The following is a 27888-nucleotide window of genomic DNA, read 5'->3' as shown; positions in this document are numbered from 1 at the left end:
AGATGTATCGGAAGTTGTCTAAGTTAGAACACTCGGAAATAAAACAACTTCTTACAGAAGCTAATATAGATGTTGCAAAGCATTACGCAACAAACAAAAAAGCACTCGCTGACTTCATTAAAGACTATAATGGTGCAATAAGTTATGATAGAATTCATGAGTTCATAAAGCCGCAACGCGGCGAGGACGAAGTCCATGCAAGAGCATTTCCTTTAAATGACATTGCTATTGACTTATATCATAGACGTTCAGTACCTCATGAAGTAAGAAGAGAGATGTTTGACATAACAAATGCAAACGTTGGTGAAACAAGAAGAGCTGTACCTCATGAAGTAAGAAGAGAGATGTTTGACATAACAAATGCAAACGTTGGTGAAACACGAAAGAGAGATGACACACTGAAACAACAGAGAAGAGAGATGTTTAAAAGTGCTATAGAACAAGTTCGCAAAGCTAACGATGTCATTCGTTCCATTGACGACAAACCAAAAGAAGGTGAGAGATGGTTAAAGAAAGATGAAGAGAATAGGAAGAGAAATGTGAAGTCAGGCAATAGACTCATTGACTTTAACATCGAAGCTTTAGATGAACCAAACAGAGACTACTTACACAAACATTTCGGTAAGGTTTTCATGAGACTCTTAGAGAAAATTAAAATAAACTCGCAACAGAGATGGATGGTATGTTATAAACTTGGTGGAAAGTATGAATGTTCTACGTTAAACCTCAATAATATTGGAACATTACTACATCAGCTCTTGAAGGAGAACTTTATATCAGAGATAGAAGCAAATGCTGCAGGTATTGTTGAAATGCACTATGACTTCTTCTTGACAAACATAAAGAATCTTACCGAAATAAAGATGTATGATTTAACAGAATATGAAGGCTTAACGATGTCAGATGTAAAGAAAGGCAAACCAAAAAAGAGACCATATAGAGATGAAAGCACACTGACAAATGACCAGAAAGCCATTTTGGAAGCTCTTAAGCAAACAGGAAACCCAGCACTTATAGAAAGCTTTTGGAAAGATAATGGTGAAAAGAAGTTTTATAAGAAGAGAAGCGGTCAGTTCTGGAAGTATCTTTGCACATTACCTATAAATCTTGAACGCTACCAAATCTTCAATGAACTGAACAAAAGAACTGCAACACTTATGACAGAGGACAATTGTTTCGTTTATGCTTGCATTCAGGCTGGAGTAAATGAAGAAACTATTGACCACATGAGAGAAGTCATTCGTGTTAGAGACTTTCCTCAAAGTAAAGTACAAGAAATTTCCGACAACAGGTATAGCATTTAATGTTACCATTGGTTATTTCAATGACTCAAGACATAATGAAATAAAGAGATATATACCAAAAGAATGCGAAACTGTTAGAACTATTGACTTACTTCTTGTTGAAGACCACTACATGCTAAATGAAAGATTACCAATGACAACATACTTCATTCGAAACTATATAGAAATCTTGAAGGAGTGTGGTGGAATGAACATTGAGAAACAGATGAAGATTTATACAAAGAGAGAAGATAAATATGTAGTTCGTTATGATAGAACAACACCGCTATGGGATGTTATGAAAACATTGTGGGAGTGCAAATATTTCGAACCTATTTCTTATGGAGAACTTTTCACATATACTACTGACTTATATAAACAGAACCTTGCACCATTTAAAGATTTGACATATGCTCCAAAGTATTGTGTACAACTGAAGAAGAAAGCAGAGTCAAAAGAAGTAAATAAAGCTAAATGTAAATTCATTCCTGAGCACGTTTTCTTTGCTGACTTTGAGTGTAGCACAGACGGCTTTCATAAAGCTTTTAACATCTGTTATGACAGTGAAGATGGTTCAGTGAGTGAAAGCATTTGGGGTCAAAACTGTGCAACAGAATTTTTGGAAAGACTTCCTGACAAGAGTTTAATATATTTCCACAACCTCAGTTATGACATAAACTTCATCTTAAGACACATGACAGAAGTGAAAGGAACTCCCATCATTAAAGGTTCACGAACAATGCAAATAACTGGTTTATATAAAGGACGGGCAATTATTATAAAAGACTCTTACAGTGTTATAAATAAGAAGCTTAAACTATTTCCTGCTATGTTTAACTTACAAACAGGACCGAAAGAAGTATTTCCATATAACTACTACAGCAGTGTTTTGTTAGCAAATGACAACAGAACTGGTGTCATTTCTGAAGCATGTAAGTTTATCCATGATGCAGATACATTTATGAAAAACATAGATTCCATCAAAGGTTGCAGAATAGATGAAAACCACTTCGACTTAGAAAAATATAGCACGTTTTACTGCAAACAAGATGTAAGAATTTTAAGAGAAGGTTTTGTAAAGTTCCGCAATGACTTATTGAAAGAGTTTGATTTAAACGTTTATGACTACGTTAGTATTTGTTCTATTGCTAACAAATTGTTTGAGAACAGAGTATACTTCCCGAATGGAAATCTTTATGACCTCTCAAATAAACCAAGAGAATTTATTTCGAGATGCATTCAAGGTGGAAGATGTATGTTGTCAGATAACATGAAACAAAAGAGCAAAAAGAAACTCATTGCTGACTTCGACACTGTTTCATTATATCCTTCAGCTATAGCAAGACTTTATACTTTAGAAGGTATTCCAAAAGTATTGAAGGAAGAAATGTTAAGCACAGAGTATCTCATGAGACATTTATTCGATGATGACCAAAAGGAACCCATTGGTGAAAAGTTTATGTCTGGCTTCTTTGTTCTCATTAAGATAACAGAGATTGGTATACCCAGACACTTTCATTTAATAGTTTGCGACCCTGAACTAAATCCAGAACTTAACGTTCCAAGAAGTTCAAACACTTGCTGTCTCATGTATGTTGACCATATAACATTACAAGACCTCATAAAATATCAAGGTGTCAAATGTGAAGTGTTGCAAGGATACTATTACGATGGAAACAGAGATATGAGAATAAGAGATGAAGTAAAGAAGTTGTTTGAGTTAAGGTTAAAGTATAAGAAAGAAGGAAACCCCTTACAAGAAATTATAAAACTCATTCTGAACAGCATTTATGGCAAAACTATTCTATCTCCTATTGAGTCAAAAATAACCATAGTAAATGACAAAGATGCTATAAGATATGCTATAAGAAATTACAACCATATAGTGAAGTTCGAAGGTTTGGATGGTTCAGATAAAACTATTTTCAAGCTAACGAAAAGCATTTGCAGACACTTTAACTTCTGTCCACTTGGTGTTAATATTCTGTCTATGTCAAAACGTATTATGAATGAAGTATTCTGTACTGCTGAAGACATGGGACTTCAAATCTTTTACCAGGATACCGACAGTATGCACTTATATAATGAAGACATCCAAAGCTTGCAGCAGAGTTTAAGAAGAGATATGGTCGCGAACTTATAGGAAAGAACCTTGGTCAATTTCATAGCGACTTTGCAGAAATAACACCTGGAAAACAAAGTTTAGCTTATAAAAGTATTTTCTGTGGAAAGAAGACCTACATAGACTTACTCACTAACGATTTAAATGAAGTTGCATTTCACTGCAGAATGAAAGGCGTGAAGCAAGATGTTATTGCTTTAACCGCTAATGAAATGTTTCCTGAAGCTATACAATGCTATTACAATGAAGATAAGAACATTCACATACCTGTTGGAACATATGACAAAGACTCTGAGTTCAGTTTAATGAAACTTTACAAAGCACTTTATGATGGTCAAGAGATTGCATTCGACTTATGTAAGTCATGTCAACCTTGCTTTGCTGAAAAGTTCAACTTTTCAATAACGACTAAAACAAGCTTTATTCGTAAGTTGAAGTTCTGAGGTCATGGGCTTCGCCCTTGCCGCTAGCGGCTTATTTTTGTCAGCAATGAGGTCATGAATGAGGTCATGGGCTTCGCCCTTGCCGCTAGCGGCTTATTTTTGTCAGCAATGAGGTCATTCGTGATAAAAATAAAGCTAGCGTAGATTTTACAATACTGCGATGGTAGAGTTTAAGAGTTGTGCTTCAATGTAGAGACAGTCCTTCCCATCTGGAGGCAAGAACACTGGACATTTATGGTCATGAGTGGAGAACATGTCTATCCAAAACTCACGATTGAAGCCAGTTAATTTATAGTATTTAGGGTTAGGAAGTGGTGAAGTTCTTGTATGACCAATGAACTCATTTTCAACGCCTTTGGCTATATTAGAGTAAAGTATTGCTTGCTTTCTATCCCAAATGCCAGGTGTTACAATCTTTGAAAATTCATTTTTCCTCGGAAGCATTGCATCATAATTGAAAACATTCTTAAAATCATCACTTGGTTCGGAGATTTGAAATCTTATACGTAATGGATTTTCTTTCTTTTTAGCGACTTCATTGAATGGTGAGAATACAATGAATTGACAGTCATGTGTTCCATCTTCATTTTCATTAAATTCATAATGAAAGTCTATAAGTTGTGGCTGACTACCTTCTTCCTTCAGTTGTGCAAGAAACTCACGTAAAGGCTGTAAAGTTTGTACTTCAATGTTGAACTTTTTCTCGAACATCTCATTAAATGAAATCATACATTGCAACAATGTTGTATCGTCTTTAAAGTATTTGTATATGTGAATGTTTTGGGCGCTTAAAGACTGTTCGTCATTTTCTATCTCGACTTGAAGTATAAAGTCAACCTTTCTGAAAGCACGTGTTATATACATAGATGTTATGCCAATGTACTTCTCTTCATTTATGTTCACAATCCAGTCTGTTGGAAACTTAAACGTTACTCTGTTCCCCTTTATTTTGACGTCAGGGTTTTCACTACTGAACGCAACAGATAAAGGTATTTGTCTATACATTTAGTTTGGATAAAAATAAACCATTTACTCTTTCTTTGCTTCAGCTTCCTTTGCTTTTTGTTCTTCCTTTGCTTTTGCTTCTTCTCTAGCTTTTTTCGCCAGCAAACGTGGGTTCTTCTGTCTTCCAGCAGCTAATGCAGCTAGTTGTTTTTCACTAAGTTTTCTCTTTGGTCTCTCTGGCTTTTGTTCTTGTTTTTGTTCCTTCAGTTCGGATAAAATTTGCTCGCGAATTTCTTTCTTCAATGCTTCAACATCTATGACCCCTTGGGTCTTGTCCGTAGGGCTTGTCTGAGTCATTTGACTGTAGATAAAAAACTAAATTAAAACTTTAACCGATGTAAAATGAGCTTGTCAAAATCAGAGCGAGAGTCTATTATATTAAATGACGCAAGAGGAATACAACATCCTTTCTATTACGTAAGTCAGAGTAAAGATGGTAAAATATACGTAAGAAAAAGAAAGGTTCCATTAGCGAATGCAGAGAGCGACAACATTAAGGTGCATGCAAGGGTGAAGTCCACGAAGCCCATATAAAACCTTCTGTTCAAACTGAGTCCAAAAGAACAAGAAGAAAAGAAGCCAGATGTACTTTCAATAACGAACCAAGAGCTTATTGCAAAGTTCGTGAATTTCATTGAAAAACAAACCGAGTCAAAGAACCCTGACCCCCAGTGAAAGAAGTTGAGACAAAAGAGAATGTACAGTTCATTGAAAATGTCAAGAAACAACTTCCACCACGAATACCAAGAAGAAGAGTGAGAATAATGAAGTAAATAGATATTTTTATCTGAAGTAAATACATGCAGAACGAACAGTTAAACGAATTTACTCCAGCAGAGCATATTCATCAGATTCGCTCATATTTCGATATCATAGACAATGCAGTTCAAATTGGTGACACTAATAGAAAATATTCTGACGCAAAGATTCCATCACAACCTGGAACTGCTAAAGATAACACATGGGTAACATTCAATCTCTCACCTCCTGGTGAAAATATGTTGGACCTTTACAATACATTCATTACGTATAAAATGGAAGGTCAATTTATTGTAGATAAAGAAATTGGTTCAGGTTCCAATAAAACAAACCCACCAGGATTTTGGATTGGTTTCGATGACGCTTTCTATGCAGTTGCTGGATATCAAATCCTTGCAAATGGTCGTATCGTATATTCTCAAGACAACGCAAGAGAAGAAGCATATATAACTTCAAACTCACAAACTACCGAACAAATAAAGAAAGTAGATGTTTTCTCAAAGACTCGACATGAAGATGTATGGAGTCATTCGGGAACATGCAGAACAGGACAAATTGTTAGTGGTCCAATTACAGCAGGAAAATCATTTGATTTTAAGCTTCGTTTAAGAATTCCTGTTAGAAGATTCCTTCCATTAGAAGCTATTCGATTTATTCCAGCTTTTGCAGGAAACATTCAGCTTAAAGTAAAGTTCAGTAGCGACGCCTTACAATGCACATCTATATCTGTAAATGATATCATTGCTTTCAATCCAACTCTTAAAGTTGCATTTGCTTCAGATTCAAATCCACCGACAAATAAATTTGTTCCATGGAATGAACCATTCACTATGATAACGAAGGCAGTAGAAGCTAGTGGAACAGTTACTATTACAACTGTAAACCAGCAACTATTTCGAACAAAGATGGATTTTAATGAATGTTTCATTCATCCAAAGTCATTCTCTTTAGACCCTAACATTTATACAGAACTTGTAGAACATTATACAAACGAGGCTTTATGTTTTCCTGTTAAAGTTATGGATTGGATTCCTATGGACGGTTCATTCTCAAAGAATACAGATAGTTCAAGTGCAACATTTACAGCAGCTTATACGCCTATTAATGTTAAAAGTATTTGGGCACTATTTAGAAAGAAAGACAACTATTATGTTAATTTTGAGAACCCTAAGTTTAAATATCTTCAGCTTTCCATGGGAGCTTATGGAAATATGCCTGCAGAACCTGAAAAATCATATGGACCTGTATTTTATGAAATGGTTGCGAACGCTTGCAATACAAACAATGATATGATAGGATTTAATGAAGATGTTATGAGGTCATTGGTGGATGATGGTAGTGTGGAACATAAATGGGATAGCTATGACAACACACATTTCTTATGTGGTTTTCCAACAGAAGTGGACTTTTGCTTCCAGCAAGGTCAAACATCTACTGCTCCAATAACATACAAATTGTCTGTTAAAGGACCTATTGAACTAGCAACTGAAAACGTACCAAAGCCACTTATTGGATTTATGAGGGATTGTTGCTTTGCAATACAAGTAAGACAGTCAGGCATACCAATAATAAGACTTGACGACTATAACTTAGCCACGGACGACAGTGAGGAATAAAGGATGAACGTTTATTTTTAAAGCTTATAAATGAGTTCTTCATCAAGCTCTCGTGAACCTTCACCATCTATGAAACAAACTTTACCAAACGATTATGGAGCACCTATTGAATATTTCTTACGAGCTGCACAATGGCAAAGAGCAGTCTCACCAAGGTTAGGTGTTCCACCAGCTCCTGTCAAAAATAGCATTTGGTCAAGTCCTTATATAAAATATGGTCTCCCACTAGGTTTGCTAGCTACAGCAGGAGCAGTAATGATGTTGAAAAGAAACAAAGCAAATGTTATAAATAATACTGAAGTAGCTGAATTTGAACAAACTCCGACACCATCGCCAAAACCAACGTCAAAACCAACGCCTTCACAAACAACACCTTCAATGACTCCTGAACCTATGAAAGTACAAACTCCTGTTCAAAAGTCAACTCCAAAACCGACTCCAACATTTAAACCAGAACCTACTCCTCAAATAAATCGTAAAACTCCTGCGTTTCCTTACTGAAAAATAACGTTAGTTTTATTTTATTTGAACATTTTATTTAGAGTAAAATGACGACTAAAGTCACTGAAGCAATGAAACAAAAATTTTTGGTAGAATACATTAAATCAGGAGCGGTTCCAGAAGGTTTTTACGTTCATACTATGAAGGATGGTAGAGTTCAGTTTAGAAAGATAAAGCAACCATTAGATAAAGAAGGAATTTTGAGAAAGATTAAACTTCATGAGGACAACATTGCTGAACTTAAGAAGAAGTTAGAAGAGTTGGAGAAAGGAAGAGAGTTATAAAGCAATGAATTCAACAGACCCAAAGGGTCAGAGCCGCTTTGCGGCTAGGGTGAAAAAACAGGTGAAAAAAGAGGTGAGATTTCACCACTTCACCTAAATTTATTTTTTCACCTCTGACAACGTTTATTTTTAAGTTTATTTTATTATTTAGCGAGAACGTTTATTTTTATGTAAATGACAGAACAAAAATATAACATATCTACTCAACAGGAATGAGACCCTTACTGACTATGTATTCGTTTAATGCTTGATGAAAACAATGGTACATATTATCGTATGGGTATACACAACGTCTGTTTCCATCGTCGTCGTATATGTAGAGCTCAAATCCAGTCCAACCTTCTTTTGTACAATATGTAGCTTTATTTAAGTATGCATTTATGTAGATAAGGCAATTTTCTTCATCGCTCCAGAAATAATTTTTATTCTTTGTTGAAATAGTTTTCGTTCCTCTGCGACCATAAGGAATGTATGCAATGAACTTTGCATCATAAGGGATTGTAATATATTCAGGGTTTCTTTCATCGTCAATGGGTCTGTCTTTGTTAAAATGCATGTTTCTCAGTTTTACTTGAGTTTTGAATAGTTCACGGAAACGTTCTGGGAAAGAGTCATAGTAAATGTAGTCGGACATGTCTTTGTAATGAAATAAAAAATTTAAAAAAATAAAAATAAGGTTATTTTTATTTAGTGAGGACGGTAGTGAAGTCGTTAGTAAAATCATTAGTGAAGTCGTTAGTGAAGTCGTTTATGTGTCAGATAGTTTTGTAAATATTTAAGGTTAAGTTGGTGTTACGGTTGTGTTGTAAAATATACGTTACTGGTTTCGTAAAGTATCAAAACCGCTAAGTGGTGTACGGAGGCGCGCAGTGCCACAGTACACGACTTAGGGATACTAACTTCCTTCGATATCATTTGTTTGATCATAGTGAATTAAAAATGCTTGGATATTATCGTATTTTATGCAATAGTGGACATCGATTGGAATTTCATGTCCATTCATGACAAATGTAACGAAATCTATGTTGTGAGTCATGATTGCATATTTCATGCATTTCTTATCTGGTTTGTGATATTTCAAACATTCACTCATAATGTCAGGATTTCCTCCTAAAAATGAAAGTTGAAGACATAATTATGTGATTTCTGCAGAGAATTTTGTTCTCAAAAACTTGAAACAATTAACTGAGCCGTAATAACAACATGTTTCAAGTGGAGTTAAATACCTTTTTACACATGGAAAGTCATTAAAATTGATGCTATCAGTATGAGAAAATTGGTCTTCTTCTGAGAGAGGAGCAAGTAAATTCACGTCATCATTAATTGTTGATTTTAATAAGTGACTGATTTTTGATTAATTTGATTCAGTTAATTTAAGGGTGCACACGAGATGATCATGTAAACTTCAGAATTTAGAACCTTATTTTTAGGCATTATCTTGGCTACCTATTTAGGCTCGAAAAGCAAAAAATATCAAAAAATACAACTTGAGTCCATTATGACCCTTTCATGGAGGTAGTTTTTCTCCGCTAGTATTTTCCCTTTGAATCTCTTTACAATTCGAAATCAAATTCAAAACTCAGTAGAAGAAAGGAATAATCGACTTACTACGGTTGTAATACGAATAAATACATATATTTAATTATTTTTATTTACATAATAATTGTTTGAAGCTCATATTCCATCAAATTTTTAAATAAAAACATTAAAATGTTGAAAATGTTCATATATTTTAATAGGGTTTTGGCACTTTATTGAGGAATTACTACATACATAGTCGAACTGAACTTGATATTTTGAAATTTAAATTATTTATCAAAATTAAAATTTAACTTGAAATTTATAATTATTTAGTCATATTTTGCATAATTCTAAGTAGATTTTGTAAAAAATCAAGAAAGAAAAATTTTAACGTGCTTTATTTTTTCTTTTTTATAATAATACATATTATTATATAATTAACATATTCATAATGTTTCACCCTTTCAAAAATATAATCCTCCTCCTCTCAAATAAACGTACATACGGGTGGCCTCTTTTTTCAAAAAATTAAAATTTGAAATTTTGGGCTCAAATATTAGAGATTTTTTCAACCTTCAACGATATATGTTGTCTATATCAGACCTCCTTTCTTTTTGATACTTAACATTGTTCCTAAATCTTAGCCGTTAAGGCTGTTCTGAAAATATTTTTTTTTTCGAAAAAATTCGAAAAAATTCTTAAAATTCAAAAATCCCTTAATTCCTGAGGATTTTGGAAAAAAGTTTTTACATGAACATGTGTATATTATATGAAGTATATTGATAAGGTAAAAATCAAATTTTATTGCATATTCATCGAGAAAATAAACTAACGAATCCCTCAAAATTGAGAGGGTAATCCTCCTCCTCTCAAATAAACGTACATACGGGTGCACCCTTAATTCCAAAATATTTCTCTAAAATGCATTCACTAATTGAGGATTCATCTCCCTTATCATGAGGAGTATATTTTTGAATAAACTTTTCCATTAAAGTCAAATAAGACTTAATATATCGATTGTTCCCTTTTGCGGCATTTGAAATTATATCAAGAAAATCAAATCCATATGAAACTTCAAGGTACCTAGAAATTTGATTACCCTACTTTTCCAACATTTAGAAAACATGCATGACCCCCTACCCAGGGTCCAAAAATTGGTATTTTCTGCGCTCAGGCAACATGAGTTTTTGGGCCACCAAATGAATAGCTCAAATAGTTTCCTCATATAGAGACATGCTTATGCTTAGAGTTTGAAGGGAATCTAAAGTGATTTTTTCTGCATTTCGAAATCTAATGCAATCTTAAAATCATGATTAAACTGCGAATCTGGGCGCAATTTTTTAATATGTTAATATATGAAGGTACTCCTACTACTGCGAATGCTTCAAATGAAAATTCAAGAAATCAGATTAATTTGATCACATTAGTATAGTAGTGGTCAATCCAAAAACTCATATGTTGATATATAACCTATAGAGATGATAATTATCGACTCTTCATTGAAATGCATAAGATTTAATAATCTCATAAATATTCTTTTTAATTTTCAGTATTTCGTGTGCATTTAGATTGCATATACCTGTATATGATATTTCTAGAATGTTTTGGTTAGATATTAAGTTTTTTAGATTAATATTTTAACATTTTGATAAAACAAGCAATTGTTCCATTTTGGAATCGCGATTGAACTCTAGTTTGACTAATATGATGTTGTATGATCAAATAAATTCTAACTTCATGAGATAAATTTTGAAATTAGAAAATGCGATATCTGACTCAAATATTTATCTGAGCACATTTAACATTCAATTATAAACTAAAGTAATATACAGCAGATTCGATTTGGCTTATATTTTAAATATTCAACAAATAATCTTATAAAATTGTGCTATTCACGTTTCTCAAAGATGAATTAAGCATTTACAACTTGTGCATTGATGGAATTAGATATGGATTCTAATGTTAATCGATATTTTGTAAATTGATATATATTTTATCATGGTTTGACATTTGATCGTGTTGAAACCGGAATTGCAATATGCATCATCTATATATATAATTGTCAAAATATGAGCTATAGATTTTTAAATTATGCTCCTGATTATGAGTGACTTATATGATTATATTGAATTGAGTAGTAAGAATCATAAATATTAGAATATTACGATAATGTATTATAACCTTATAGAAGCTTAAGGCTAAAAATGATGATGAAAATGTAGCTCAAATTTAAGTCTAAAATTTTGAAAAAATTAAGTGCTTATGATAGTATGACGATATTGGTGTTTGAATGTAAGAAATTAGAGATGTATTAGAAGCATTATGAGAAAATAATAAGATATAAAAACAAATTTTATGAAATAATTTAAGTTATAAGAGGTGTTAACATTGGTAATGTGTGAATAAGATAGTAGAATTGTATTGGATCTTTGATTAGTATTTTATAACAATTTATTAATGTAGATGTGATTAGAATGTTGGATTTCAAAGGAGAAAGCGGATTGTTCACTCTTGTTGGTCTGCATGTGTCATTCCGGGAGACATTGCCTGTGCATGTCTCCCAGAATGGCATACTGTTCCGCATTCATAACTTGAATGCGGAACTTTGACCGACAAGAGTGCATTGTGCACTCTTGTTGGTCTGCATGTGTCATTCCGGGAGACATTGCCTGTGCATGTCTCCCAGAATGGCATACTGTTCCGCATTCATAACTTGAATGCGGAACTTTGACCGACAAGAGTGCATTGTGCACTCTTGTTGGTCTGCATGTGTCATTCCGGGAGACATTGCCTGTGCATGTCTCCCAGAATGGCATATTGCATCAGAATACGATTGCAAAACTTTGACCGACAAGAGTGCATTGTGCACTCTTGTTGGTCTGCATGTGTCATTCCGGGAGACATTGCCTGTGCATGTCTCCCAGAATGGCATACTGTTCCGCATTCATAACTTGAATGCGGAACTTTGACCGACAAGAGTGCATTGTGCACTCTTGTTGGTCTGCATGTGTCATTCCGGGAGACATTGCCTGTGCATGTCTCCCAGAATGGACAATTTATTGCAATCAGAATACGATTGCAAAACTTTGACCGACAAGAGTGCATTGTGCACTCTTGTTTGTCATCCACTATGATACTTAGAGAAAATACTTTACTTACATTATTTAAAATATTAATTTCCCTATTTAATATTTATTTATTATTTTTTGTGCTTTATATTCCCTATGGCATGTACTGAACTATTTTATAGACTCTACCGAGCTATCTCCACATATAAACATTTGACAATAACACATATATACTCTCTTCATATTCTAGTCTCATGACATATTATTGCAAAAGCTATATTTATACAGCATACCTCATAAAGTCTCATTATATCCCTATCTAAGCGTTCAAAACCTATTTTCCCCACGTAATCTGATTCTTCAGGCTCCGCTGATTCGATTTCTGCTGTCAGATCGTGAAAATATGAATCACATAACAAGATAAACACAAATCCAAAATAATAATGTTTTCTTCAAATTGACTCTTCCACGATATTCATATATTTGTTATTAATTCCGTTTTCCCTTACAAATGTATTTAATTTTCTGAATAATACGTATTATAAAATGAATATCTCAAAAACTAAATTAAAAAATTAATACTGGGTAATAACTAGATATATTGTGACTTTTTGAATTCACACACTTTTGGAAAAAATTGAATTTTTCTAAAATGATGTTGTTTTTTTACGGAAAATATCAAGTTGGGTAACTTGTGTTTATCTTGTTATGTGATTCATATTTTCACGATCTGACAGCAGAAATCGAATCAGCGGAGCCTGAAGAATCAGATTACGTGGGGAAAATAGGTTTTGAACGCTTAGATAGGGATATAATGAGACTTTATGAGGTATGCTGTATAAATATAGCTTTTGCAATAATATGTCATGAGACTAGAATATGAAGAGAGTATATATGTGTTATTGTCAAATGTTTATATGTGGAGATAGCTCGGTAGAGTCTATAAAATAGTTCAGTACATGCCATAGGGAATATAAAGCACAAAAAATAATAAATAAATATTAAATAGGGAAATTAATATTTTAAATAATGTAAGTAAAGTATTTTCTCTAAGTATCATAGTGGATGACAAACAAGAGTGCACAATGCACTCTTGTCGGTCAAAGTTTTGCAATCGTATTCTGATTGCAATAAATTGTCTCGTTCTGGGAGACATGCACAGGCAATGTCTCCCGGAATGACACATGCAGACCAACAAGAGTGCACAATGCACTCTTGTCGGTCAAAGTTCCGCATTCAAGTTATGAATGCGGAACAGTATGCCATTCTGGGAGACATGCACAGGCAATGTCTCCCGGAATGAGACACTGCGACCGTCAGGAGTGCATATTATCATCAAAAATTCAAAAAAAAACATTTTTCTTTTTTCTTTGGCGAAAAATGTACTTATTTTTTTGAAATTTTCGAAATATGATTTTTTCGGGAGACTTTTTCAAAATTTTAATATGATAAATATGAGTTATTTTATGTTCTCTATTTGAGAGTCTGCTTATTTTTGAGTATTGAGCAAGATTGAAAAATGAGAATATTTAGGAACATAATAAATCGATTTATCTCGTCATGTAGTTCATATTTTCGCGTTCTGAGAGCGGAAAACGCATTTTTTGAATGCGTAGATTCCGAATCACACGGAAAAAATAGGTTTTAATAAGAAAAATAGACAATTTATGAAGTAACAAAGCACATAGTATTATAAAAAAGAAAAACATTTTTCTCATATGAAAGAAAATATAACGTATTTTTTACAGAGCGTAGGTATATATCGAGCCAATTCACACCATAAATTCTTTTCTCGTTCTCGGGCCTATAAACAACCTGAGGTGCACAACAATATTAACTTATACTGCTGTTATCTGGATTTGAATCCTCAATTGAGAGAATTCCAGATAACTTCAGTATAAACAAACCATATACATGTTTCCTCCTTGCTTCTAGGCCAAGCATAACAAGTACATTACCTTAGAGCAAATCTCATTCGGAGTTTCTCATTTAATGAGAGACTCCGAATGAAATTTGCCTATTTGATTAATATTGTGCTTTATGAGATGCAAATTCTGATGATAAATATTGATCTAGAGCTTATATAAGATGCGAAGAAACTTCAAAAAAAGCTAACCGGTAAAGACAGCAACTTGCAACACCAAGTTGCTCACGTAGTGATTACAAGCATATCTGCAAGGCAAAGTCCTCAGGATGCAGAACTTTGCCTGCAATCAGAAAAGAGATTGCAGCAGAGTAACCGGTAAAGACAGCAACTTGCAACACCAAGTTGCTCACGTAGTGATTACAAGCATATCTGCAAGGCAAAGTCCTCAGGATGCAGAACTCTGCCTGCAATCAGAAAAGAGATTGCAGCAGAGTAACCGGTAAAGACAGCAACTTGCAAAGTCAAGCAGTTTCTGAGATTTTGATTTATAAATCATAAACCTTCATGCTTGATGATTTTGTAGAATTGTTAACTCATGTCATCAGTTAATGCTCACCTAAGGGAGGTGTTTTGCGGGAGCTGGGGGTATCTTGGTGAGTACTCAGGAGGCCAAGAAGGGCACCCCAACCGACATTTTGCTGATGGATTGAGTTCGCAACCATTTTTATAACCGTAAAAACCGTCGGGACAAAACAACTTGAATAATTGAATTTTTTAATGATAATGATTGTGAAATAACATGTAACTATAATTTAAGAATGCCATATTTTTGTTAAAAAAAATTTCGAAAAGTGAGAGATTTTCCGTTCTAATAAATATATTTGATAACCGGGGCGTCCCCCGGAATCAAATAAATTATCATATCGAGAATCGGAGATCCTTGCAGTTTCGATTTTTTCGAAAAGTGAGAGATTTTCCGTTCTAATAAATATATTTGATAACCGGGGCGTCCCCCGGAATCAAATAAATTATCATATCGAGAATCGGAGATCCTTGCAGTTTCGATTTTTTCGAAAAGTGAGAGATTTTCCGTTCTAATAAATATATTTGATAACCGGGGCGTCCCCCGGAATCAAATAAATTATCATATCGAGAATCGGAGATCCTTGCAGTTTCGATTTTTTCGAAAAGTGAGAGATTTTCCATTTTAATAAATATATTTGATAACCGGGGTGTCCCCCGGAATCAAATAAATTAGCATTACTAACATTCCTTTTTTATTTAAAATTTTCAATTCTTAAAACAAAGTTTTACTTCTATTTAATTATTTGCCATGAAAGTATAGAACATTAAAAATTTATCCTACTACCTCCACCCTTATAATACCTTCAAAAAAATTATATCTCAATTTATTTTCTATCTTTATATTGATGTGCTTATTCAAAAACACTAAATCATAAGTCTTCAGTTCTCAAAATACTCTCAAATTATCTCATTGCGCATATTTTGAAATTTGATAATTTTAAATTGTTAAAAAATTCATTAATCACAGTAAAATATCTATATACAACAATTAACTAACTGATTTCACATCTTGAACATTCGCATTTATTTAATATATTTGAATATCATTTACATCTTATTGAATTAGATCATAAATCACAGTTCCTTAATATACTATCTAGCTAATCATTATTGTTGCACAACTTACATTTGATTAAACACACGTGTATAATTCTGTACAACTCATATCTCTATCAATACTTTATTTATAATCAAAACAAAGGTTAAAATTGTATACCCTGTCACTGTAGAGTATTCTCCCAACTTTAAAGTGAAAATCAAAATTTGATATTTTAGTAATTTCATGTGAGATCGTTATTTTATAGGAAAACATACTGAAAATGTTTATAAGATGTTTCTCTATCATATGCCAAAATATCATGGCTTAAATGCTCTCCTAAGTGTCTATAACTGAATTTTAGGGCAATAACCTTATCTAATTCTTTGAAAAAAGCGTCGATATCGCTATCACTTGATATCTGTAACCTATATAATCTGCGCAAAATATCATTGTATTCTTTCGCAGAATTCATAAGTGCGTAATAAGAGAATTCACTCAAAAATTCAAAAATTCAAAAAAAAATCCAAAGATTTAGTCGTTGAGGATGAATCCATGTTTAAATCTTAAGATTTTTGACCCATAATCTTAAAGATATGAGTTAAATGATGTATTTTCGAAATGCTGATCATGTTTTAGGATATGATTTCAAGTTAAAGTTCACTCTTTTTTAAATGGATTTTTTGTCGATTTTCTGAGATTGCTGAGCGTGATCTTATAATTAAGTGTCCAAGATCACTTTGTGTTATATTTACTCATATTGGATCTATTGTTTAAAAAAAGCGCATATAGTCATTTATAAAAAAAATCTTTATAGTATGTAAAAATAAAATAAAATAAAAAAATTTCTCTATTTGTAGTCACGTTTGAAGCCAGCCTTTCCACTGAACAGGAACTTTGGCTCAAGGATGTAGTTAGTCTTGACATAGTAGTCGAATCTTTCACCAGCACCGTGTTTGACGATACCAGTGTCACGTTTTTCTGGTTCTAACTTTCTTTCGACTCTCGATGGCTTCTCAGAGAGTACTTTGTCGACTGCACGCTGACGAGCGCTCTCGTCGACGCCGCGCTCCTGTAGCATTGAGTCGACTCTATCTGCGATTACAGATTTGCTCTGTTTCTTCATCTTCTCCGGCATTCCAGGTCTTCCGTTTCTCTTCTCTTCCGCCTTGTTTCTGATCATCTGGCGCCTCTCTCTGATGATGCTGACCATCTCTTCCTGTTCTGGAGTGACTTTCCACTTGTTCTCTTCGAAAGCCTGCTTCACTGCCTGGTAGTTCTGGTACCTGACCTTCTCCTCTTCAAGAAGAGCAGCAAACTTCTTCTCGATGTCGGGGTCGATGTAATCCGCAATATTGCGGCCTTCGATAATCTCTGGCATTACGTCGTTCTGCCATTCTGGGTTCTTCAGGTCGCGTTCTGCGTTGGTATTGGCCGCATATTGGCCGGCTCCACCAGCCATTTCCTCGAGTTCCTTCTGTGTTGGTCTTCCGAGGCCTTGTGGGTTGGCAACGGAGGCTGGGATGTTTGGCTCGTAGGTTTGCTCTGGTTTAGCAATGTGGAGCTGGGATTCGATTTGAGATATTTTATCTGAGTTCTTCTTGGAGTCAACTCTCATCTTACGAAGGCCTTGGCAGACATGCTCCTTAACTTCGGAGACGCCGTCGCCTGTCATTGATGACATTCTCATGAAGGAGACATTTGGTCCTTGCATGGAATCGATGAGGGCCTTGTCTTCTGGAGACATGTTGTCTGGGTTGACAAGGTCGGTCTTTGTAAGAACAACGGTGACTGGTCTGTTTGCGAAGATTTCGCCAAGGCTGTGGTAAAGAGAGACTTGCTGCTCAACGGAGTAGCCGCAGGTGCCGGAGATATCAAGCATGTAGACAATAGCTGCACGAAGATGAACCATAGCCATGACGGACTGCATTTCGATTGTATTACGCTTTTCAAGTGGACGATCGAGAAGACCTGGTGTATCAATGACTTGCCAGGTGAGGAAGGCCCAGTCTGTGTGGCCGAGATAAAGAGACTTTGTTGTGAATGGAAATGCGGCAACTTCGACATTGGCGCGTGTAATCTGATTCATGAAAGATGATTTACCTGTTGATGGAGCACCGGCAAGGATGATTGTTGGTGCGCTTGGGTCAATGGCTGGTAAACGTTGTAAATGTTGACGAACTTCTTCAAGATATTGTAAGGAAGGAGTCAAACGACGGCAGGCTGTGCACATACGACCAAGAGCGGCCTTTTTAAGCTGCTTGCAACGGAAAAGAGAGTCACCATACTTGAGATACTTGACATAATCACGACCTACGTTGTGAATAAGTGTCTTGGCACCGATAATTTGTCCAAGAGCCAATTTGTAGTGATCACGATCGTAGATAACGTTAATCAAAGATGCCCAAAATGGATGAATGCTGTCAAGACGTGGAAAATCTTCGAGAATCTGTGTGAGTCTGCTTGTAAATTGATCACGGGCAAAATTTACTTTGTTCATGTAAAAGTCGCGAATTCGTGATATTTTGAAACCAGGGTGAATGATTGTGGCTGTTTTACGGTTTGTAGAACTGAGCACTGTATCTATAAGCTCTTGAGATGATTTTGGTACCGCATGAATATTTCCAAAGACAAGAGCCATTTAGTGTTCAGAATTATGGTCCTGGATTGATAAGAGACATAACCGCTTTCAACAAAAATCCTGGGTCCTCTGAGAGAGATAGCCAAAATCTGTGTCTGCACATTGGTTGTGCTTGTTATGTGCTCCTAAGATATCTAAAAAGTTGTTGTGGGTAGCGTACACAATACCTAATTTGCATATCATATCTCTCTATCAATAAAGTTTTTATATGTAAATATACTAGATTTTGAACATGTTTAATCTACTGATATATATACTTTAGTTATTCAGCTTTATTTCAAATAATCTTCGGAGACAAAAATATTAATTTTCTTCAAATTGTGTCTCCTTTAATTGTACTTTTATATTAACTATCTATTGTGTATATGAACGAATATGAAACGAAAGAAATTTAACGAAATTGAATAAAAATTTTCTTCCAATATAGAGAATTTACCTTTGAAACTCAAGGTTACTAATATACTCATTAATGTAGTTATAAGTACCAAATAATTTTATTGAAAATCAATTCGATATTTTTCCCTAAAATATATCTTTCCTTATGAAACTATACAATATGGGATTTAGTGTGCCTATGACTGAAATATTGTTTTATCTAATCATCAAGCTCAATTGACGCAAATAATCTTTGAATCGGTATTTCTTCATTATTCTTGATTTTTCGCAAATATTCTTTTTAACAACTTGTTTTAAGGGTGTTTTCTAGCTTCTCAAAGAAAATTTAAAGATTGAGATATAAAAAAATTTTTTTAACCTCGTTATTTTTGGGATTTGGAGTTTGACATCGAAAATACTAGTGAATATATTACACATCTGCAGAACAATATCAACGCATTGATGCATCAGATCAAGCAAACACAACTCGGTATCAACAAATACCAAGAATCGACAAAAAATATAATAAAAGAGATAAAAAACACGAATATCAAGTCGAAATTGGAAATCTTGATCGAATACACAGATATATACAAAGAATATTCACATAAATACATCCTTAGCCATCAATTAATAAATGAAGTTGCTCAATTAAATTTTATATTGGATAAATCAATACAAGTTGAAAAGGAAACTCCACCACCTGAACCAGTACCAATTCCAGAAAATCCACCACCTCAAAATTTGCAGCCAAAAATTCGATTACAAAATTTTCCAAAGAGATCAGGTTCAGTAAACAAAACATATGTCAATCAACTTCATTCTGCATATATATGTCGAAGAAAGTTCGTATCTCAAGAAGTAAAGATCGTGAAACAACTTGAGAGTCAAAATATGATGCCTCCTAATCCCAGATCATCGCTTCCATCATTAAAAGGCAACAGAATAGATACTGATCCTCAGATGACCCTAGAAACTCTATTCGGACCTGAAAATTCAAGAATTTTAAAAAATTATACGAAATTAATACAGAGATTTAATACAACAGAACCAACAAAACTGCATAATATGTTCGATGGCATAAGAAGAAACAATGCTCAACTTGAAAGACGCTTAAATTTGGTTCAGCACGAATGTAAGAAGCTAAAGAACAAAATTGAAGCTTCCACACTCCAATTGAAAGGTGAAGAAGAAGTTTACAAAGCAATTCTGAGCAAAATAAATTCAATGAATTCAAAATTTAATATAAATGCGACAGGAACTCCATATATGAAGGCTCTTCAGCTAAAAGACTTTTGTAAAGAGCTTGTTAAAGAAAGACGTCAAAAGAAAATGGCAGAAAGTCGCAATACAAAGAAGAAAATCAAATATTCAAATCTTGTCAAAATTCAGAGAACAAATCAAGACAAGCCAAAGGTCAATCCTGAGTCAGAAGTGCCTGCCATTGCATTAGGACCGGAAATTAGTGCGGATTATCAGCCAGGAACAAGAATTACTCGTCGTGCGTACGAAGACATGAAAATTAAGAGTTATCTGAACGAAAACGATATAAATATGTTTGGAGAAGCTCTTGGTTGGGCTCTAACTGAACGTTTTGCATCAACTTTTGTCGTATTTCCGCATGTTCACTACAAAGAAGACGTTTTTGAGATAACTAGGCCTGCAAGACTATCTCTAAAGCCAAGTGAATTGGAAATACCGAAGATTATCCTCACAAATTTGACTCAAATTTACAAAGAAAATTCATCAAATTTACATTTATCGGTTTTTTCAGAGGAAGAGATCAATTCGATCGCATCAGAGTTTTTAGTCTTCATTTCCATGAGAGATCAGCTTATGATGCACTTCGAAAGGTATTTTGATGAAAAATTATTTTCTGAATTCTTCAATAACCTTCTGACTGAGAACCAAACTGCAGCATGTTACTTTGCAAGAGACTTCGCAAATAAAATGTACTTGAAAAACTCTGTTCCGATGTTATTAGGAAAATTAATTCCATATTTTGTTAAAATCGATAACCAAGAACAGCTTTTACCATTCTTTGCTGCATTTGATTCGTTCCTCCGCATTTCTGCCAATCCTTTGTTCCATAATCAAATTTCGATTTTAGTTACCGAAAAAACAACAAAATTCGTTGACGAATTAATTGACAGACCAATGACAAACTTTGTTAGGTCGGCTCTAACGATTATGCTCTCTTTCGGAGTTAATTTTCCAGAACCATTCGCTCAGCATAGTACTCTTAGATCTGTTGCTTATTCAACGGCACAGAATTTCATTGAACAGTGTAAAGACTACAAAACATGTATCCAAACTGGAGTTTCTTTCATTTCAACTGTATTAAATAATCTTGACGTCGAATCTGTTCAATGGCACCTTTGTTATTTCATTCATATCCTCATACATGAACTAACAAAGCAAGTTTTGAGGATATCAATCATTAGTTGCATTCTTGAAGTGATAACTTCAATTATTGCAAATCGTTCTCAATTAATCAACGAACAACTAGCATCTCTACACTTCTTAGACTTCGTTATGAAGAATATTGGCCTGGAAGAGCTGATTGATGACAAATTAGGAAGTCATCAAGGTCCAAGACCAATTGCGCAGGTTTTTAAGAAGGGAACTCAAATGATTTTCCCTCTAACGAAGAAACTTTCACAGCAGGATATGAATAAGATGCTTCCACTTCTAAATTTGGAAAATCCAAAGCCACAAATTGCCCTTAACAAAGCTCAGAAGCCATACAAGAAGTCGGAATCTATATCCATGCGTGATTATAACGATCTTAGAGAGTCAATGCCGATTTATTTTGATACTGAAATTCATGTGAAGTTTATTCAACTTATTTTCGCTTTTCTCATTGACCACCAAATTCACAACTTCGATAATGTGTTCGTTGATCCATTCCCTCAAGTAAATCGCAAACCAAACGTATTATTTACTTTAATGAGGCACATGGAGATGAAACAGAACGAAGAAATCACGCCAATGCTCAAAGAAGCCTATTCTCCAGAAATTCCGAAGCTTTCTTCGAACTTTTTGAAGAAAACATTTTCAGATAAAGGTGGAGTTGCAAAGAATTTAAGTTTGAACTCTGCAGGTAACATAACTCTTCCTTCTTTCATTTCAAACTCAATTGATGATGATTTATTGATGAATTATTCTGATCATCATTTTCCAACGGAAGATGAAGAAAAGAATGACAAGAATATATCAAAGATCGATGAAATGGAACAGTTCAACAACTATCTGCGACTTCTCAGACTTCTTGTCCCTGAAATGTTTAATCCAGAGGATTATAAGAACGGACAACATATTGCATCTGGAGCATTTGGTGCCGTCATGGCTGTAATGGTCAATGATGTAAAAGTTGCCGTTAAAATCCTTCAAAAAAGTCGAGATACATTCGATAATCCAAAATTAGTAGATGTTTTCGGAGAAATCTCGATTCTAGAGCTATGCAAAGGCGATAGACGTGTCACACAGTTGCTTAATTACGGCTGTACAAGTGATTCTTACTACATTGTCATGGAATTTTATCCAATGACGTTGAAAACATGGCGAAAGAGCTTCCAAAGCAATCCTCCTCTACCAACAATTATTCGCTTATTCAAAGAGTTCCTCAATGCTGCGACAGTTCTCTTGGATAACAGAATTAATCATTTTGATATCAAATGCGACAACGTTGTTCTCGATAAAAACGGGTATCCGGCATTGGCAGACTTCGGTGAAAGTATCTGTTACAAGAATGAAGCCTCAAGTTACACACAACTCAACAGAGGAACAGAATGGATAAAATCACCGGAAATGTTGTCAATTGCTATCAATGCATCAGTCAATAATCCAACATTCGATAGGAGAAAACAGGTTGGAGCAGGTCCGGCAAGCGATGTATGGAGCATTGGCTGTCTTTTTTACGAACTTTTGACAGGAGAATTCTTATTTGTTGATACAGACTGGTCAAGGTTCTTTACAAGGGTTACTGATCCTAAAGAAGCATTAATTACTCCTCAGTGCATGAAGAAATTACCAAAAGATATGAGATTTAGCGGATTTATCGAATTTGTTCTACAGAGATCTGTCAGTAGAAGGCCATCATTAACACAAGTCATTGCTAAATTTGATGAATACTTCCCTGACGCAATGGAAGGTCCACTTCCTCACATTGAATACAACGATAAAGTGGAAAATAAGATTAATGAAGAGGATTCTATTCTGGACTCAATTATAGAAGATGAAGATATTGGTGAGGAAGAAGATTCGAAGTCGGAAGATTAGATTATTATATTTTTAATTTTTATATTTTTGTTTATTGTTAATATAAAATTTGTTTGTTTATCTTGTTTAATTTGCATAATCCACTAGTATTTTTCATTTGTAAGGATTTTATCACTCAATCTAAATTAGATATTACTGTATCTATATGATATACATGCACATGATATTAGTCTGACTAATATGCCTAACATGAAGTTTAATTGAGCTTGGAAATATGTTCGATGGTTAAAATTAAATATCTCATTTCAACAATGTTTCTTTAGTGTTCGTTATTAGAGATTACATAATCAAATTGTCCATCTATCACGTGCATTGATCTATTTTTTATAAAATAATGAATATTGAGAAAAATCTGCTCTTAATCAGCCAATATTATAAGTCTATATCTTTTTAAAGCATTCAAACGTAGAAATTTGCTATAATGTTCCTATGTTAAATCAAAATTTTTTCTCTGGGCCTAAATGTTCATGATTTCATTTCGATCTATGACGATTTTTCTCCTCTCTTTTAGTTTTATTGAAATTTTATAGAAAATTACATATTCCGTAATAGTAAAAAAGAAATTATATTCCGAAATATAATAAAAAAAAAACCATAACTATATTTTAATAATAAATCATGGTTGGTTCTCATCTTTTTTCTCTTTGTCTTCTGCAATACTATCAGAATCATCAATATTTTCTGGAACCTGTAAAAATTCTGTTGTTCTTGGGCTGTCGCTCTTGAGTTCTTGTTCATCACTCTTTTTCTCCTCTTTGCTCTTCGCTGCAGCTGCTTTATCCTGCATTTCGAAGATTGTATAAGCGATTGTTCCGCCCATTCCGAAGATTAAACCAATAATCTTCTTGATTGTCTGTTCTCTTGTCTCATTTGCGTTTGAGTCCATGTAAAGAAGACCGATTATGAAGATAATGATGGTCTTTGCATGGCCCGTAACTTGATATGTAACTGCTGATGTTTTTCCGATTAATGCGAAGGCGCAAACGTTGGAAACAAGCGCAATTACACCTGTAAATAAGACTAAAATGATTTCAGTTCGTTCAAATGAATGTAAATAAATCGAATTTTCTCCAAAAGTTTCAATGGAAAGGCTTGAGATAAGGCCAAAAGCTGCCATTGGTAAAGCTGTAATGTGTTGCATTGGAGGGCCAAAGCATTTGTATTTGTTTGATGCGATATTTGTGTTCATTTGTGAAGCAGTAGTGAAAACGACTGCAATGATAGCTAAGATGCATCCAAGGTAGTTTACGCTAACTTCGTTAATGGTAAACATAGCAATACCTACTAAGAGAACAGCTAAGCAGCATAATGTACGAAATGGTGTCTTCTTTCCGTAAAAGATATAGTTTGCTAAAACCATAACAGGAATTGTGCATAGCTTCGAAAGTTGATAAAAGCCAACAGAGTTTTTGTTAAGATTAAAGTTCATGAAAACGATTCCGCAAACATTGAAGAAAGCATTATTCCAGCGAGCACTGGCAGGTACGTGAGTTGCACGTTCAAACAAATGTAATCTGCACATTATCTCTAATAAAACGTATGTGCAAAAGAAATGGTAAGCTGAAAGTGTAATAGCCCATTTGAAATGATATGTATTCATAATATATTTATTTGTCATAATCAGAGCTGTAGAAGATACCATAGACATTAAAATCCATGCTGCGTTTCCTACTCCCATTGAAATTATTTTTGATTTGCTTTCAAATTTCATCGTTTCTGATATGATTTGATAATCAATGCTTAATATGCAAAAATATGTAAAAATGAAAATTTCACATTTTGTAAACGAAATAATTTCATTAGGCAAAAATTGAAATTTATATTTTTATCCATATTCTTATCCACTCAACGTTGTATTTTCAGGTTCTAAAATAAAAAATCATTCACAATGGACTTCGGTGAAAGAATTAATTGTTGTAATGTATTAGATAAAGTAAGAGCTTCCCCATTAGCAAAATTTTTAGAACCAATTATGTCTAAGCACTATGAAGCTAAAATTTCCAACCTAACCTTAGAAATGATATACGACAACGTGCAATCAGGAAAATATCAATCATCCAATAAAGTTATAGATGATGTGAGTCGAGCAATTAACAATTTAATAAAAATTAGCGGTAAAAATTCAAAAATTGGCTTAGCTGGACAAACATTATTGCAAATCTTTTACGAAGAAATGGATAAAGTTATCGCGTCTTCAAAGAATAATAGTACGTCTCGCGAATTAAATATAATTGCTGATAAAATAAAGGAATTATCAAATGAAATTTGTAATTCACCAGATCAAATGCCTAAAGAGGGAGAAGTAACAAATTCTCTTCCTAAGAAACCATTTATACAAGGAGGATTTGATCATTTAGTTGTAGAAGTGTTCGATTTTAGTGCAGATGGCGTTTCAGCTGAAAGCGACGAAGCAATACAGAAATTAGCAGCTCTTGCTACATCTTACGATAAAACTATTGTTCCAAAGAAAAACAAATTTTCATTCAAATTCTCACAGCTCTCTCCATTTGCTTTATCACTGATCAAAAAGTATATCAACAGTATTGATTCTGATATTATAACATGTAGATAATATGGATATTCTAATCTTTCTTTTGTGTTTTTTTTATATAATAAATATTTGTTATTTGTTCAGTAAATTAATGACCAACTTATTAACCCATGCAATATAAATGATCTAGCATTGTAATGTATTGATCATACTACAAAATATCATAAACAATTGAAACTGCATTCTATGAAGTATTTTCTAGTGAAAGATATTGGAAAATAGACAACATAAATAGCATTAGTATCCGATTATATATTCATCATTTTAATCATGAGAAATTCATATGAAAATCAAAATAACTAATAATTGCCGCATGGTGTTAATGTCAAAGATGATTGCTAAGAAACAGTATAATGTTATTTAACTATATAAAGCATATAATTTTAGATATAGAACAAGGCAACACCACTCGATGTCGCTCTTACATTTGTTGAAAATATTACCCGTGCTTCTCAGTAAAAACTTATATAAATCTTTTTTATTTAAATCTTGTATGATGATAAGTAAAGTTGAATGAACTTTTCAATCAAGTTTATTTGCATAGAATATAAGAGAAGACTCTTTATTTTGTCTTGTTTGAAATAAGAATTTCTGCAGTTTCTTTGCTGTGAGAGCAGGCTGCATATTGAAGAGGACTCACCCCTCTTCAGACTTTAGCATTGATATCTGCACCATTTAAAATTAGAATTTCTGTAGTTTCTTTGCTGTTATTCATGGCTGCAGAATGAAGAGGGGTAAATTCATCTTTAGTTTTAGCATTGATATCTGCACCATTTGAAATAATAATTTCTGCAGTTTCTTTGCTGTTATTCCTGGCTGCACAATGAAGAGGGGTAAATTCATCTTTAGTTTTAGCATTGATATCTGCACCATTTGAAATAAGAATTTCTGCAGTTTCTTTGCTGTTATTCCTGGCTGCACAATGAAGAGGGGTAAATTCATTTATGTCTTTAGCATTGATATCTGCACCATTTGAAATAAAATATTCTAAAAGTGATGAAAGATGGAAATTCAGAGAATAAACAAAACATGTGTTGATGTCATTTGTTTGATCCAAATAAATTAAAAATGATTGAAGGTTATTGTATTTAGAGCACAATTTTAAATCAATTTTTATGTTGTGTTCATTCATCAAAAATGTGACAAAATCAATATTGTGTGATATAATTGCATATTTCATGCATAATGCATCTGGTTTTTGTACTTTCAAGCATTCATTCATAATTTCTGGATTTCCACCCAAAAAAGAATATCTAAGACAAGTTGGAGTGATTTCTGATTGAAATTTCGTTCTTAAAAACTTAAAACAATCAACAGATCCATGATAACAACATAATTCAAGTAAAGAAATACCATATCCTCCTAAAAATGGATATAAATCGCATAAAAATTTTTGATTTTTATCAAATCCTTCTTTTTCTGTAAAATTTATCAATGCTATTTTGTCATCATCCATAATAGATCTGTGAAGTGTTTTTTGGTTGTGAATATCAGATGAATAATGAGCATCTTCATAATAGTTAAAATGATATTTCATATATTCATTCAATACTGTGATGTATTCTTTGTAGAAAAGGTAATTAAAAACTCTGTCGATTCCGTTGACATGATTTAGATGGTATTCGTCAACAATTTGTTTGGCAATCACTAAATATGACTTCATGTAGCGGTTGTTATAAATTGAAAGTTGGGATATTTCAGTGATTATCGCATCAGGTGGAATTTGATAAGAGTCAATCAGGTTTTGTTTGATTTTTTTGTAAATTGCGTTTAATTTTTCTTCGTCACTTGTTTTCAGCCTGTACAAAGCATTGAAGACATCATTATATCCTGTATAAATCTCCATCAATTTGTCATAATGATTTTGGTTAATTTCTCCCTTGGACATCAATCAAAAATTTTAGATGTCATAATTTTACCGAAATTTCACGGTAACTCACTTTTGTGGAC

General features: G+C 33.7%; 10 protein-coding genes and 1 pseudogene across 11 annotated transcripts, besides 3 other annotated features; 6 read left to right on the top strand and 5 right to left on the bottom strand.

The window, feature by feature from the left end:
* Window positions 1-8914: part of a mobile genetic element that runs on past the window's edge.
* On the top strand, window positions 3-786 carry TVAGG3_0645280 (organellar and viral DNA polymerase type B; the record flags this gene model as incomplete). The annotated part of the gene is made up of 1 exon (XM_051241413.1): window positions 3-786. A coding segment is annotated over one exon (784 nt), but the record flags the coding sequence as incomplete, so codon positions are not given.
* TVAGG3_0645270 (organellar and viral DNA polymerase type B) lies at window positions 1666-2662 on the top strand (the record flags this gene model as incomplete). Its single annotated transcript, XM_051241412.1, has 1 exon — window positions 1666-2662. A coding segment is annotated over one exon (997 nt), but the record flags the coding sequence as incomplete, so codon positions are not given.
* Window positions 3996-4654, bottom strand: TVAGG3_0645260 (annotated as a pseudogene). The gene has a single exon. A coding segment is annotated over exon 1 (659 nt).
* TVAGG3_0645250 (uncharacterized protein) lies at window positions 4878-5150 on the bottom strand (the record flags this gene model as incomplete). Its single annotated transcript, XM_051241411.1, has 1 exon — window positions 4878-5150. One exon carries the CDS (start codon window positions 5148-5150, stop codon window positions 4878-4880), a length of 273 nt encoding a protein of 90 aa, XP_051087998.1.
* On the top strand, window positions 5654-6718 carry TVAGG3_0645240 (uncharacterized protein; the record flags this gene model as incomplete). The annotated part of the gene is made up of 1 exon (XM_051241410.1): window positions 5654-6718. A coding segment is annotated over one exon (1065 nt), but the record flags the coding sequence as incomplete, so codon positions are not given.
* TVAGG3_0645230 (repellent protein 1 family) lies at window positions 7259-7729 on the top strand (the record flags this gene model as incomplete). Its single annotated transcript, XM_051241409.1, has 1 exon — window positions 7259-7729. The coding sequence occupies one exon, from the start codon at window positions 7259-7261 to the stop codon at window positions 7727-7729; it is 471 nt and encodes a 156-aa protein (XP_051087996.1).
* Window positions 8915-9390: 476 nt separating the features above from the next.
* Window positions 9391-10431: a mobile genetic element.
* Window positions 10432-13939: 3508 nt separating this feature from the next.
* Window positions 13940-14631: a mobile genetic element.
* A 2254-nt stretch (window positions 14632-16885) lies between these two features.
* TVAGG3_0645190 (nucleolar GTP-binding protein 1 family) lies at window positions 16886-18743 on the bottom strand (the record flags this gene model as incomplete). Its single annotated transcript, XM_001326879.1, has 1 exon — window positions 16941-18731. One exon carries the CDS (start codon window positions 18729-18731, stop codon window positions 16941-16943), a length of 1791 nt encoding a protein of 596 aa, XP_001326914.1.
* A 764-nt stretch (window positions 18744-19507) lies between these two features.
* On the top strand, window positions 19508-23387 carry TVAGG3_0645180 (protein serine/threonine kinase protein; the record flags this gene model as incomplete). The annotated part of the gene is made up of 1 exon (XM_001326878.1): window positions 19569-23387. The coding sequence occupies one exon, from the start codon at window positions 19569-19571 to the stop codon at window positions 23385-23387; it is 3819 nt and encodes a 1272-aa protein (XP_001326913.1).
* Window positions 23388-23897: 510 nt separating this feature from the next.
* TVAGG3_0645170 (carbohydrate transport) lies at window positions 23898-25070 on the bottom strand (the record flags this gene model as incomplete). The annotated part of the gene is made up of 1 exon (XM_001326877.1): window positions 24004-25065. The coding sequence occupies one exon, from the start codon at window positions 25063-25065 to the stop codon at window positions 24004-24006; it is 1062 nt and encodes a 353-aa protein (XP_001326912.1).
* Window positions 25071-25275: 205 nt separating this feature from the next.
* Window positions 25276-26179, top strand: TVAGG3_0645160 (bromodomain family; the record flags this gene model as incomplete). Its single annotated transcript, XM_001326876.1, has 1 exon — window positions 25276-25959. One exon carries the CDS (start codon window positions 25276-25278, stop codon window positions 25957-25959), a length of 684 nt encoding a protein of 227 aa, XP_001326911.1.
* A 77-nt stretch (window positions 26180-26256) lies between these two features.
* TVAGG3_0645150 (spectrin binding) lies at window positions 26257-27839 on the bottom strand (the record flags this gene model as incomplete). The annotated part of the gene is made up of 1 exon (XM_001326875.1): window positions 26585-27826. One exon carries the CDS (start codon window positions 27824-27826, stop codon window positions 26585-26587), a length of 1242 nt encoding a protein of 413 aa, XP_001326910.1.
* Window positions 27840-27888: the final 49 nt, after the last annotated feature.

Source organism: Trichomonas vaginalis, chromosome III (assembly GCF_026262505.1).
Source record: "Trichomonas vaginalis G3 chromosome III, whole genome shotgun sequence".
NCBI classification, from domain to species: Eukaryota; Parabasalia; order Trichomonadida; family Trichomonadidae; genus Trichomonas; species Trichomonas vaginalis.
Note: the sequence above shows the minus strand (reverse complement) of the source record. Positions and strands in the feature narration are given on the sequence as shown.